Source organism: Canis lupus, chromosome 6 (genome assembly GCF_048164855.1).
Source record: "Canis lupus baileyi chromosome 6, mCanLup2.hap1, whole genome shotgun sequence".
Taxonomy (NCBI): Eukaryota; Metazoa; Chordata; class Mammalia; order Carnivora; family Canidae; genus Canis; species Canis lupus.
Window position 1 is genome coordinate 28,674,573 of NC_132843.1, and position 13,742 is coordinate 28,688,314.

The 13,742-nt window shown below is 55.3% G+C and overlaps 1 protein-coding gene across 50 annotated transcripts in view; it reads right to left on the reverse strand.

Annotated features, from left to right (window-relative positions):
• Positions 1–13,742, reverse strand: part of CELF4 (CUGBP Elav-like family member 4) — a 296,711-nt gene that overhangs the window by 218,972 nt on the left and 63,997 nt on the right. For all 50 annotated transcript variants that reach the window (XM_072829352.1, XM_072829398.1, XM_072829349.1 and 47 more), the window contains exon 2: positions 83–165. In XM_072829352.1, coding sequence (XP_072685453.1) covers positions 83–165 — 83 coding nt within the window. The remainder of the gene's footprint in view (positions 1–82; positions 166–13,742) is intronic.

The window sequence follows — 13,742 nt, forward strand, 5'->3', positions numbered from 1 at the left end:
GTGGCAGCCCCGCGGCAGCCCCGCCTCCCCGAGTCGCCCCCTGCCGGCGCGTCGGTCGCTCGCGCCTCGGCGGCGCACTTACCCCGGGCAGAGTCTTCTGCTCGTGCAGCGCGCTCTGGGCCTTCAGCGCTGACTCACGCTCGCAGTAGGTGAGGAAGGCGCAGCCTGGGGAGGGAAGCAAGCGCCGAGAGGGGTCAGTGGGGCGCCCTCGGGCCGCCGACGCCCCCCCATCTCGGCCCCTCCCCGCCCCGGTCCCTCTCCCCACCTCTCCCTCGCTCTCCTGTGCACTCCACTGGAGCTCTCTTGCCTCCCCGTTTTCCTGTCGGTCTGCTTTTTGTCCCTCGCGTTGCTTTTCTGCTTTTGCTCACTCGCCGAAGTCTCCCCAGCCTGCATCTTCCCCCCACCCCACCCCCGCCACCACGCCCCCTCTCCCCGCGGGTCCCTTCCTGTCCGTGTGCCCTGCTGCCTCGGGCACCTCGGCCTTCCCCCTCCCTCCACCCCTCCTTCCCTCCCTCCCTCCCTCCCCGGGGTGCTCTGTTTCAGCTCCAGCCCCTGTACCTCCCGGAAGGGGCAGCTTCCAGCCCTCACCCCCAGCACCTCTGGTCACATTGGACCAGGAACTCGTTCTGGCCCCTTGGGAGTGCTGCCGGCTGCTCCATCAGGGATGATGGAGGGACCCTCCAGACCTGCCGCTGCCAGATAAAGTCTCCATCTGTAGGGGGGGCCCCAGGCCTGTCTCTACTAATAAGTGAATGGACCGTCCATGTGTCCCAGGTCACCACATGTGCAGTGATATCTCCACACCCCTCCAGGCAGAGAGCTTCTTAGGGAAATCTAGCCCACCAAAGCTCCACCATTGGACCTGAGGCCCACTCTTGCTCTGCCTCTAATTCCCTGGGCGGCCCCAGGCCAATTGGGTCTCCAGTGTGGCCTCAGTCTCCTCATGTGTGAACTGAGAGGGCTGACCCAGTGGTCTCCAGGGTCACTCCAGTGTAGCTTTCCCCTTGAGTGACTCTGACTGTGCCTTACCAGGGAATTTGGATTTTACAGAACAATGTACCTAACTCAAGGGGTGACTTTTAACGCTGGCCTTTCAGGCATGGTGACAAAGCAAAGAGGGTGCTGGCTAGTGGGAGTCTTTCTGGCAGTTCTCTCAAACTGCCGGGTGTCAGGGACCTCTTCCTCTGCCTGCAGAGATGGCTGAGCATAGCTTCCAATGAGGCCTGTAAGACCCAGGCCACAGAAAAAGTCAGGAAGCCGACTTTGGCCAACAGGAGCCTTGAGTCTCCTGGGGGAAGTGTCACCTCAAGCTTTCTGAAAGCTCCCTGAAGGCTGGACACCTCCCTTGTTTCCCTGTCTTCTTTCCCTCCACTGCTCCTCTTCCTTGGTCCTCATGGTCTCACCCCATTTTCCCATCTTCCAATCCCACCCATCTTTCAAGAATCTGATCAAGTTCTACTGACTCCAAGCAGCCCTTCCTGATGGTTCTAGTCCATCCCAAGCCCCTCACTTTCTGACCACCCATCCTCATGGTCCTTTGTTAACTACTTCCCAAGTGCCCTCTGTCTGCCAGGCTCTGTGGCCCAGGCCTTGTTCCTATGAAACCTGCAGGCTGGTGGTGCCTCCGCCAACCCTTATTACTAGGTTTGCTCTGCCCTCTTGCTCCCCCGGGGAACAGAGTGCTCCCAGCATCCTCTGCAGTTCCTTTCTCTTCTGCCACCCAGTGAGAAAAGGAGAAGAAAAAAAAAACCCTTCCTTCTCTTCCACGATACCAATTGGATCTGCCTGCCTTCCCTTCCTAGCTTCAGAGAGGAGATGGACAGAAATGTAGGTGCAAAGGGGCCAGAAAGAGAGGAATTAGGAAGCAGGGAGAGATACCTGGGAGGCAGAAACTCTCAGCAACCTGTGAGCTCTGTGCCTTCCCCATCTCCAACTCTTTCCCCAGACCGGGAGGAGGTGTGAGTGCCAAGGAGCCTCTCCACTCTATCCCATCCCACCCCTCCCCGCCAGACCCCAGATCACCCCCGCCTTCTTTCCCCCCTTCTGACTCCTCCTTCCTGGTCTGGGCAGACAGTTATTGATGGAGACACCAGGGGACTGAAATGAATAGCGGTCAGAGGCCCCCATGACGTCCTCCCGCGTGCTGCTGCCTGCCTCTCTGGGGGCCTCTTCCCTCCTGTCCCTTTCCTGGCCTTGTCCTCAGCCTGCGCCGGCCTGCAACTGGGAGGCGGCCACCGTCTTGCTGCATGCAGGCAAGCCAGCTAGGGACAAGGTCAGGGGCAGGTGTGGAGAGGGAGGAGAAGGAGGACTGGGAAGAGGAGGAAGGTGGCAGGAGGAGGAGGGAAGAGGGAGGAGTAGAAGACGAAAGAAGAATGAAAGGAAAGGCAGAAAGGGGAGGAGGAGGAAGGGGCCATTGTTATGCCCCCATCCACCCCCAAAGATGGGTAACGAAGAGGAAAGGATCCCAGGAAAGAGTAAGAAAGAATCTGTTGCTTTTTTCCAGCTTCCAGGAATTTCTGCCAGGTTTTTTGAAGAGCTCACAGGCTCTGTGAACCAGAATCTTTGAGGGGACCCCCAGACCTTATGTGACCCTCCCTGACATCTCCACCCCTTAACCTCACCTCCTTTAGTGCTTCATCTTCTTACCCCCTTGCCTACCTCCCATTTCTCAGCCCTGCTAGATACACTCTGCCTCAGGTCTTTAGCACCGATATTCCCTCAGCCCAGAGACACATTCACCCCGCTCTCTCTGCGTGCTTGCTCCTTCAGTCACCTCAGGTTTCTGCTTAAATGTGACCTCCCAGTGATGCCCTTTCCAACCTCCTTTCACAGGACACCCCTCCCCCAACACACCCCTCCTCTCTGACCTCTGTGCCCAGTTTACTCTTCTCTTTGGCACCCCGCTGAGCCATTCAGTTACAGGGTCGGTTCCTCCATTGACAGATCCCTCTCCCGCCAAGGAGGATCAGGGACTGGCTTTGGTCTCATTCCTGCAGTTCCAGCTTGGTTCTCAATGCCCCCAACAGGGGCAGGATCTCAGTGTGTATCTGTCAAGAGCATTGAATCCTGCCTCAGCAACTTTTGCAGGGCCAATAGGTGGGGGGCATGGGAGCTGTGCTCAGAGGCTGTTGGGAGCTGACCAAGACTCCAAGGACACTGAGGCACGTGGGAGTTGCATGGTGTTGGGGAGCCTAGGTCGGCTCTGAGAGGCAATAGGTAGTCCCTGCTGGGAGGCCTCCTATCTCCAAGGCTTCCCAGGCCAATTCTCTGAGTGTTGGACTGGACCTGTGTGGTCCCTGTCACCACCCTGCTCTCTCCCACGAGGCCATCATCCTCTGCCAGGCTGATGCACAGTTCCACACAGGAAGCTGTGTTCAGGGGAGACTTTTATCAGCCAGGGGCCACTTACTGGTAATTCCTTGAACCTCAGTGTCCTCATCTATAAAAGGGAGGGAGTCATCCCCCTCAAAGGTTTGTGGGGAGACCTGGTAGCCAAGGAGTGCTATCAACCTCTGCAGAGCTCTCTCATTGCAGAGCATGGCATAAAGATCAACTCACTCTGATGGTCAAGACGTCAGAAGACAGAGTCTGTCCTTCTGTCCCTCTGCACACCTGCCAGGAGGGACCAGCCTTACAGAGGCACCAGTTAGGGCAAACCCACCGGGCCCTTCTCCGGTGCTCTCTTTAGCCAGCCCAATGCCACGGCTCACTATGGCTCTTTTTAAAAGAGCAGATTCCCCATAAGCAGTTATTACCTGCTGACTCCAGCAGTGCAGGAAGGGACTGCATCTGTGCTCCCTTGCTGAGGACAGAGCCCAGGGGGACAGCAGCTTGGCAGGGATGGGGTGGCTTTAGGAGGGCACTTTGCCATCCCAGGGTCCCGCAGAGCTTGATGGGCCTGAGGTGGGACTCAGGGTGGCCAGACGAGGAGAGAGTGCCAAGCCTCATCCATTGGCACTTGCTGGCCTCTTGTGTGGAGGAAGAAAGGGTGGGACCCACAGAACCCCCACTCAGAAGCACTAGTTGTGACTTCCTGTTGCTCACTGCTGCTCCTCACAGGAGTACAGAGGGGGCTCCCAGCTGTGAGCATGCATGTGGCAGGGGGCCTCAGCTTGGCAGTCACCAGAGCTGCCCTGTTCGCTCTCTTGTGACATGCTGACGTGTCCCCAGAGACACACCTGGTGAGGCCTCTTGGGAATTCACAGTCTATTCGGGAGACGGGATTCACTCCGGGAGCATCTGCCTACTGAGCCAACAGGGCGTGGGAGAGGAGGCTAGACCAGTCTCTGACCCATGGTGAGAAGGTCTAAGGAGGGAACACGTCTCTCACCAGGGATGGAGCTGGTGACCCAGCATTCCCTCCTCAGCCTGGCCCTACAAATGGACTCTTACCTGTGTTCACAGAGAAAACAGGAGTCCACTGTGGCTGTTTGGAAAAGCAAAAACAATTGAAAACCACCTAAAGGTCTCTCGGTGCAGAGATGGCTTTATGTTTCAACTGTGGAATACTCTATAGCAGCTAAAATGATGAAATGGTCCTAAGTGTACCCAGCATGGGCAGACACAGTCAGATGGGGAAAGCAAGTCGTGAAACAGCACACACCATGTACGTGCAATGAAGACCTATTCCATTAGTTCCATGGGCACCCAAATCTGGACTTACACCATGGCCCAAAGTCTAGAAGGTGTCACACTGAGTTGAAAACAGGGCATATATGGGAAAGTAGGGCATGTCTTCCATAACATTAACTTTTTTTGGTCTGATCAACACAGACACCAGAATGTATTCATGTATCACTTGCACAATTAACTTTAAAGAAAAAAAATGAAAATTTGTTGAAAGCAGATAGGATGAAAAGGGAGGGGGAGCGACACCTGGGTGGCTCAGTGGTTGAGCATCTGCCTTTGGCTCAGGGCGTGATCCTGGAGTTCTGGGATCTAGTCCTGCATCGGCCTCCCTGCATGGAGCCTGCTTGTCCCTCTGCCTATGTTTCTGCCTCTCTTTCTGTGTCTCTCATGAATAAATAAATAAAATCTAAAAAAAAAAAAAAAAAGGAAACAGAGGGGGTGCAAATGGGTGAGCCAGATCCACAGCCCAATTTGAGGGGACAAAGATCATTGGGTATCAGCTCCCTGGCAAGTTCCTCATAAGGGATAGTATCACTTGAGGATCCAGCTATGTCTCAGTCTCAAAGCTTCCTTGGAGCTCATGAATTGAAGTGGATGCCCTCTACCCAGCGAACTGAGGGTGGCATTTTGGTCCTGTGGCCCCGAGTTCCCAATGTTTGTGGGATGGAATCTGTGGCTGATGGAGCACAGAGCCTCCCTATCTCTGCTCCCCAGCTCTCCCCTTCAGCCAGGGTGACGCTGAGAGGAGATCTGAGGTGGGAGGTGCAGAAGCCACTCTCTCCGGTGGGGTAGGCCCTCACCGCTCAGCTCCCATTTCACCTGTCCCACGTCCTGGAGGGTGGTCCCCCAGCACCAGCTCCTCCCTCCTAAATCATGGACCTGAGCAGATCAGAAAGGCAGCCCTGCAGAACAGGGATGGACTTTGGAAATCAGCAAGGGGGTGGGGGGTGGAGGGGGTGGGAGCGGCGGCAGGAGGGGGGCAGATAGATGTCATACTTTGAGTAAAGTCACATGATGGTGCTGCCAGCAGCAGCAGACTGACGGCCTGGGCTCTGGAATCGAGGTGGCCCCCACGCGCACCCCTCTGGCCCACACTGACCTGCCTCTCTTCTGCTGTTCTCCCCTCCACCGTGTGTACTCACTCATCCTATGTTGACATTTAGCCTCTTCCCGCCCATCCTTCATCTTTACGTGTCCTTATTCGTTCTTTGTCTTGGGTGTCTGAGTGGACTGTCCACTCTGTGCGGGCGGAGACAAGGGCTTCCAAATGGACGACTGAGCTTCTAGCTCAGGCATCTGAGGGCTGGGAGACCAAGGGAGCCATGGGAGTGGGAGTGGGAGAGCCACCAGGCACTGGAGAGAGAGCGGGAAGCCCTGTGGGCATGGGGGAAGGAGGGGGAGGGTGCGTCAGGAGAGGGTAGTAAGGAGCCAGGAGTCAGGGCTCCTGGGGGAGGCCTGGGGCTGGCGGCCGGAGGTGCAGGGGCGGTGGCAGGCACCCTCCGCCAGCGCCAGCGCTGACTCCTGAGAAGGTGGGCGGGTGCCCCCTCCCACGCGGGGGAAAACACAGCCCAGCAGAATTAATTGCGAGCGATGGCAGTAATTTACAAAGCCCCCGTGCACGGGGATAAAAGGCCCTTGTCATTGTGAAGTGAAGGAAGTACAATTTCCTGCCCAACTCCAAGCAGGGCTGAAGCCTGGGGTGTAATCATCGCGGAAGGGAAGGCTCCCAACGTGCTCCCTCCTCCCACCCAGCCAGGCCTTGGCTTCCCACTAATTGAATTACAGAATTAGCCAGAGGAAGGTGGCCCTAGAATAGGAAGATCTGGACTGTAATAAAACATCAGATCCTTCAGGGCTGGCCTGCAGGGAGTAAGAGGAAGCTGGGGCATAGGAACGGGGTGGGGTGGGGAAGGGAAGGGAGAAGGAAGCCCAGCAACCAGCAGGTCAGGGAGGGGCTCCTTGTTCACTGTGATCTTCTCAGGCTGTCCAGGAAGACACACACACACACACACACACACACACACACACATACCCGCCCCAAATCTCCACCCACAGACCTGCCTAATTCCCCAAATCCTATTCTTAGAGCACCACCCCTCAGTGGGTCTCACCGAGGCTGCACCTGAGAACCACCTGGAGCATCTGAAACACAGATACGGGCCTGCTGCAGAGAAATTAAGGCAAAATCTCTGGGGGTGGATAGAGAGAGGGAGAGAGGGAACATCCGCCAGCCTCCCCAGAATGAAGGCTGTGGGTGTTCTAAGGCCAAATCCGCCCCCTCCCCCTCCACTCCCCACCCCCACTCGATCCAGTTTCTGTCCCCCATGGTCTGGGTGAACAAGGGTGACCTCTCTGGTGCTTTCCAGAGCAAATGCCCCCTTCCCCCCTTCCTATGCATGTGGGAGACACAGCTGCAGAGCTGTTCCTCATGTACATGCTGTTCCTCTGGGGATGTCTTCCCACTCCTGTGCCTGCCCTGGGTCTGCGCCTCCCTCAAGAGCCACCTCTTTGGGTCTCTGGATCTGTGAAGCCCAAGGCACCTACCTGGACCACCACAGTCTTACCTTCCTCTGATTCCTTTTTTTTTTTTTTTTTTTTTTTATGCTGGGACTTCCTCTGATTCCTATGCGGCCACTGCTACCCACGGCCTGTTCCAAGGGTGCACCTTGTCTGCTTATCTAATCCCTGAGCTCCTTGAGGATGGGCCCTTGGGGCTCAGCAGAGCCTGGTGACAGGCAGGAGAAAGAAACCAGGGGACAATGACACTGTCTCTGCCTTTCTTTCCCAGTTCCCAGCCCCTGGGTGATATTCCTCTGTTATCTTCCCAGGACCTGTCCTGACTCTTCCGGTCCCCCTGGTCCTTTCTACCTGGACCTTACTCCTTTCTCCCCCTTCTCCAGAGGAATGCTCCCTGCTGGCATTCCAGCAGTTCCTGTGGTTCTCCTCCCTCCATAGGAGAGGGACAATGACTGCCCACCCATGTACATGACTCTGACTTCCTCTTGCAACTCCATCTCCGTGGGGTAAACCCAAGCCTGAGCATCCTTTCCCCTGCTGCCTCTGTCCTTTGGAGCCCACATGTCCTTCTAGGAGTGACTGAGCCCCCCCTCTTCCAAGAAGGTTTCCCTGACCACATCGACCCCAGCATCTTTTTTAAAAATGTTTTATTTATCTAAGAAAGAGCACAAGTAGGGGAGTGTCAGAGGGGATAGGGGACAGGGAGAAACAGACCTCCCACTGAGAAGGGAGCCCACCTACAACGCTGGGCTCAATCCCAGGACCCCAAGATCATGACCTGAGCCAAAGGCAGACACTTAACCAGCCACCCAGGTGCCCCAACCCTAACATCTCTTAAAGCCCTTATCAATGGCTGCTCTCACTTGGCGGTTAGAACACTCCTATTTGTCTACCTTGCACTGATGTGTGTTTGTCCACATGGAAATATGCTACTATAGGAACTGCCAACTCCAGGGTCCGCTTCTCCTCCCAGTGACAGACTTCATTGAATGCAGCAGTGGTTCAACTTCACTCTGTCCCTGCTTGGGTGACAGTGATCTGAAGTGCTAGGGAGAGATGACTGGCTGCAGGGAAACAGGGTGTGTGAGAGGGTCTGGGACGTCTGCCCTCCGGCTCAGGCCCCTGATGGTGGCAGGAGACATCCATCTTCCTTGGAGGAGGCCTGGCAGGTGGGGATGATAGACCTGCCGGCAGGCAGGGGAGATGGATAATGCCCTCAGCCAACACATTAGGGCTGTGGGCCTTCTCCTCGATCAGAGCCCTCCGGAGCTGAAAATACCCTGGGCCCTCATACTGCTTTGGGGCTCAGCACTGGCCTCCTGTATCAACTGTCTTTAAATGGAAAACTCTGGAGGAGAGCATGGTGGCCTGTTCACGGGTTTCTCAGAAAGAACATTTGCATGACATGGGGAAGTTGACCTGGCTCACTGCGAGCCTAAGTGTGTCTCTTACTTTTCTAGGCTGTCCTGCCCATAGAGCTGGGGCATAGAGATCCCCCCCCACCAGACTAGACTAGGAGCCCTTGGGGAATGCGACCAGCCTTCTCTTTCTTTTCCTGTGGGGCACACAGCAGGGCCCAGTAAGCTCAGACCCAGGGACCTCACTGGCTCTGGACCTCAGAGGATGAAAGGAGTGGTGGGCAGGCCTTTGCCAAGTGTCTCTCCTGCCAGTTGCCCTTGTTTACACCCTCAGCACTGGAGAATTACATGTCTGGTGTCGGCGGCAACATCTCTATGGCACTGTGAAAAAGGACAAAAACTGGACATGACATATTGATGGCCTCTCCCCTCTCTCAGAGCTCTTGGTGGTGAAGCCTGGCCCAGAGAAGGTGTCAGCCATCCTGAGGCTCAGCCCACAGCTGTTCCACTGACATATGTGCTGGCTCTTATTCCCACAGCCGGGGTGGAGGGGGGCTGCCCTGTGCCCCCTCTCTAGGCCAAAAGTTCCGGCCGGTCCCCATGGTAGCACAAAATGCTCGCTTTCATTCCTTTTTTCATGGAGGGCTTCACCTGCCATGATGTTTTTGCTCCCAAAGCTCCTTGTACCTCTGAGTTATCAGCATCTGAGGGTATATTATCAGCATCTGGCAACTGGAAGAAGCTGAATGGCTGGCAGAGACCTGAGCTCCCCGCCCCCCACCCCCCGCAATGGCTGTTTGGGGCTCAGTGCCTGTTGTCCCCTCCAGCAGCACTGGGTCTGGACCCTGGGGACCCTCATGGGAGACATCCTCCCTCCATGCCCCCCACCCCCACTACAGCTTGCAGTTGGGATAAAGCACTCCGGCATGACATTCTCTTCCTGCAAGGACCCAGGTGGAGTCAGCTGGGCTCTCTGGGGCCTCCCTGGGCCACAGGTGCCTGACCGCCCTCTACCCGTAGCGCCCTCTCCAATGTCAAAGTCAGGCCGTGGGCTCCTCCACAGAGAATTCTATCTGAGCATCCAGATTGGATTTGAAATGCATGTGGGGCATTTGTTACTCATACGGATGCCGGGATAAGTGCTAAAGCACAGAAACTGAACCGTGTTCCTGTCGAATTAACCTGGTTGGGGAGTTTAGATCTTCCTGTTTTGAATTTTCTCAGAACAGGGAGCACCTGCTGAGAAGCCAGGCATGACTCAGTGGGAAGGGCCGGCTAGCTCACTGAGTGCCTCAGTGGAAGGGGCTCTCTGGGGCCCCCTTGGCAAGACCCAGGCCATCACTAAACTGTGGGAGATGGGCTGAGAAAGCAAGGCCATCTCAATGGGTCTGGGGGGGGGGACCGTATTCCTGTCTCAGACCACTTCTGTTCTCTGCATTCCCATCTCCACAGCCGACCTGCAACTGCCTCTCTCCCTTCTTCTGTCTTGCTGCAACTGCAGAGCTTTCCTGGCTGACCTCAGCCATGCTGCTGACCCCTGGCCTGACACACGGAGCTCCTCAGTGGATGGGAATGACATGGTACAGGACCTGAGCCCCGCAGTGGACCCCAGTGTTTGCCAGGGCATGTGTGTGTCTCATGCCCACAGAGGAAGCTCAGGGGATGCTTGTGGAGTTGCATAGAATTCCCAGCTAAATTAAGGTGGGGGTCATTTTCCCCAACAGAACCTCCTTCTCCATGTAGGTGAAAATGTGGGGGAGTCCCTCCTTAGCATGCTCCTGAAGTCCCTGGCTGCCTGTCCCTGGCATATCCACAAGGCATATGGCATCTCTACCCCAACGATGTCCTTGTGTGGTGGGGGATCAGCCTCTCTTGACTCCTTTGTCCCATGAAAGGAGAGATCACACCTTCGAGGCAGGGGACCACTGAGTCCCTTTGTCCCTCTTCTCACTCACACTGAACCACACCTCTCCCAAGCACCAACCCATGTCACTTCCTCTCTCACCTGAGATGCCCTCCCTGCTCTGGTGTGTGTGTGTGTGTGGGGGGGTACTCTACTAGCTCCTCTCACCTCTCCAGCCCTCCCCAGCTACCCAGCGCTCCCCAATTCTCCTTCCAACGAGTTATTCCACGTCCAAATGTCTAAATTGTAAAAACAAGGGCTTGGTTGAACAGTTTCCTGCTGTTCTCACCTGCAGAAACTGTGTCTCCCTACTAGACCACAGCGCACAGAGCTGGCCCTGTCCTGTCCATCCTCGAACAAGTCCCAGGATGGGTTTTCACAAGAGCAGCTGAACTGCTGAGAATCGGGAGGGAGGGCACGCCAGCTCCACTTTGATTGTGCTCGGGCACTCAGGACCTGCCAGGTGAGGTGAATTAATCTCGCCTCTCTCTCCTGGCTCCTTCCTAACAGCCCCTAATTCACTTAAAGAAAAAAAAAAAAAATAGAAGCACACCAACCAAGAAATTCCAACCTCAGCATCCAAGACAGGCTATTTTGAAAAGACCAATAGCCAGGAGTCCCATATTACAGGATCAATGTTTGGAAAATGTGATTTTCTTTTTAAAAGCAGAAAAACAATCTCACACAGTCCTGGCAGGCCATGGTCCAGCTCTCGGTGGAGGGTGCCTTTCCCCATGATCTCGGCCACTTAAGCTACTCTTCTGGCCAGGCATTGGGCTTCACCCAACATCAATAAGATAGGTTCAATCACAGGCATTTAGCAATATTTAACCTGAGGGCTGCGGCAAAGAAGTAGTTAGCAAATGTGACCGGGATGCTGGCCTCAGTGAGTTAATCCCTCAAGCTCTCTGAGCCCTGGCAGAGGTAGCTATTCACATTGTAGGGGGGGATAGAGGCTCTAGCCGGTCAGCTGGACCCAACCCTGGGAGGGGATGGAGTCACTCACCCTTCACTCATTGCTGACCTGGGAGTGCCCCAGGTGGGGGAGAGGTGATAGGCAAATGGAAAGGATGACCTATGGGGAGTGGGACAGAGCCAGGCCTTCAGCTTGATTTCTTCTCTTTGCAGAGACTTACCCGCATCCCACAGAGCCCACCCAGAAAGAAGACTGAATTACCTAATTTGTTGACAGGCGCACAAGACTCAAAACATGTGATGGGGATGGGCAGTACTTTCATCTGTGGAGGGAGTGAAAGATGATTCATTCGTTCACTCATTCCACAACTATTTATTGAGAGCCCACCATTTGCCAGTTGATAAAAGACATAAAAGAGACCCTAGGTAAACAAACAAGGCTAGGTGATGTACGTGCCAGGAGCGTACCTGCCAAGCTGCGTTTTGTGCAGGACTCACCGGTGGCACAAATGATGGCAGCAAACCCTGATGTCTGGTTATCTGTTGGGCACTGGTCTAAGTCCTTCTCGTGTATTGAATCATTTACTACAACAACTTGACGCAATAGGACTATAATCATCCCCATTTTACTGGTAAGAAAACGAAGACAAACAACTTGCCCAGGGCCTGTGGCCAAGCCCTTGGTAGAGCTGGGCTGCCTTGTGTGGCAGGCCTCCTGCAGGGTCTGTGGCCTTAACCTGGCCTCTTTCACCTTCTGGAGGAGGATGTTGGGCTCTGCCCAGAGTAGGGAAATCAGTGCACAGCTGATTCCACCACCACTTACTTCCTTCCTTTCTTTTTCTGTCTCATGCCTGGAATCCCATATTATCTCTTGTCCATCTATTAAATTCCCATTCTTAAACTACTCCAAGAGACACCAGTTTTTTTCCACCTCAAATAAGGTAACATCTGACCCCATGGTTTCCATCACCTGACAGCCGGTGCCTCAGGGAAAGCCATTTAACCCCCATGGCCTGGTTGTTTCCATCAGCAGGACGTCTGACCCCCTGGGAAAGGGCTGCAATCTCCCAGGGAGGTGGGTCTGGCTCTGACAGTAGCCTCTGCCTTGTTCTGGAAGCCCCGGGAGTTTGGGTAGTTTACGTAGCCCCACCCCAACCCCTGGGGCTCAGGTTCTTTAGAGAGGAAACAGAGCAGGTGACACTTACGTGCTGGGGTCATGGGCGTCCAGCAGAGTGCCTGGCATATAACGGTGGGGGAGGGGATTACTACTGCCACCATTGCCAGGAGTAGCGGTGGGGATGTGATGCTAGAGATGTCCTGCAGCGTGAAAAATAGCGTTGGCATTTATACTGTCTGGCATTGCCTGCTTCCTTGTGTGGGACCTGCACATTTTACTTGATTATAGCCTCCCCACCCCAATACATACTCACCAGGACAGGGACCCTGTCTGTGTTTCCTGCTCTCAAGCAGGCCAGCACACTGGGGGCTCGGAGCACCTGCCGGGTCTGCTCGGAGAGTCTAGGATGTGAGTGTGTTTTGTTTACCTCGTGCATCTAATATGCTAATGACAGGAGGCAGTAATGAGCTGGCAGGGACCTGAGTGGCAAAGAACTGGCTTCAGGCTTCCCCCAAAGAGGCACCTTAGTGTCAACTGTTTCTTTTGTGAGAGGAATTGTTAAGGGCCGGGAATGTGGGCTTTGAGGGCTGGGAAGAAGAAGGAGGTCTCAGGCCAGAGGAGTGCAGGTCCTGGCAGTGCAGCGATGGGACAGCCTGGGGTGGGCAGCCCTGGGAGGGGGGTGTGGGGTCCTACGCCCTCGTGTGGAGGGGACGGATGTGAATTGAACACATGTATGTAACTCACTGACTTCTCCAGGGGCCCTGGGAGCTCCAAGGTGATGGCACTGGCCCCATGTGCTGTGGACCTCTGTTGTCCTGCTCCTGGCACAGGGCCTGGTGTGGCCACAGGAAGCACAAGGTGAGGGGTGGACCCTGGTTTGGCATTAGAAGGCCTCCTGAAGGCAGACTCTTGAAAGGCAAAACAGCCTCCAGTAAGTCACCAGGTCTCTCTGGATCTGTTTCCTTTTCTGTGAAATGGGTTTGATATGCCTGCCCACGAGTCTGTGTCCCCAACAATCGCAGCGTCCTGGCACAGAGTGGGTCCTAGCATACATTCCTCAGGAGTGGGGAGTGGACCAGGAGGGAGGGAGGAGCAGGAAGTGTACTCTGTTCTTTCACAGAGGACGAAACAGATGTGTCTGTAGGTCAAGGTGAAGCCATCATCCCAAGAGCACACAGCTTGAGTCAGTGAGGGAGCCGAACCCTAGGTCCCTGCCCAGCCTCCTGGGTTGAGTGAGGAGAGGCCTGGAGGGCCCAGCATAGCTCTGAGGAGGAGAGAGCAAACAGACGCTGGGTGGTCACCT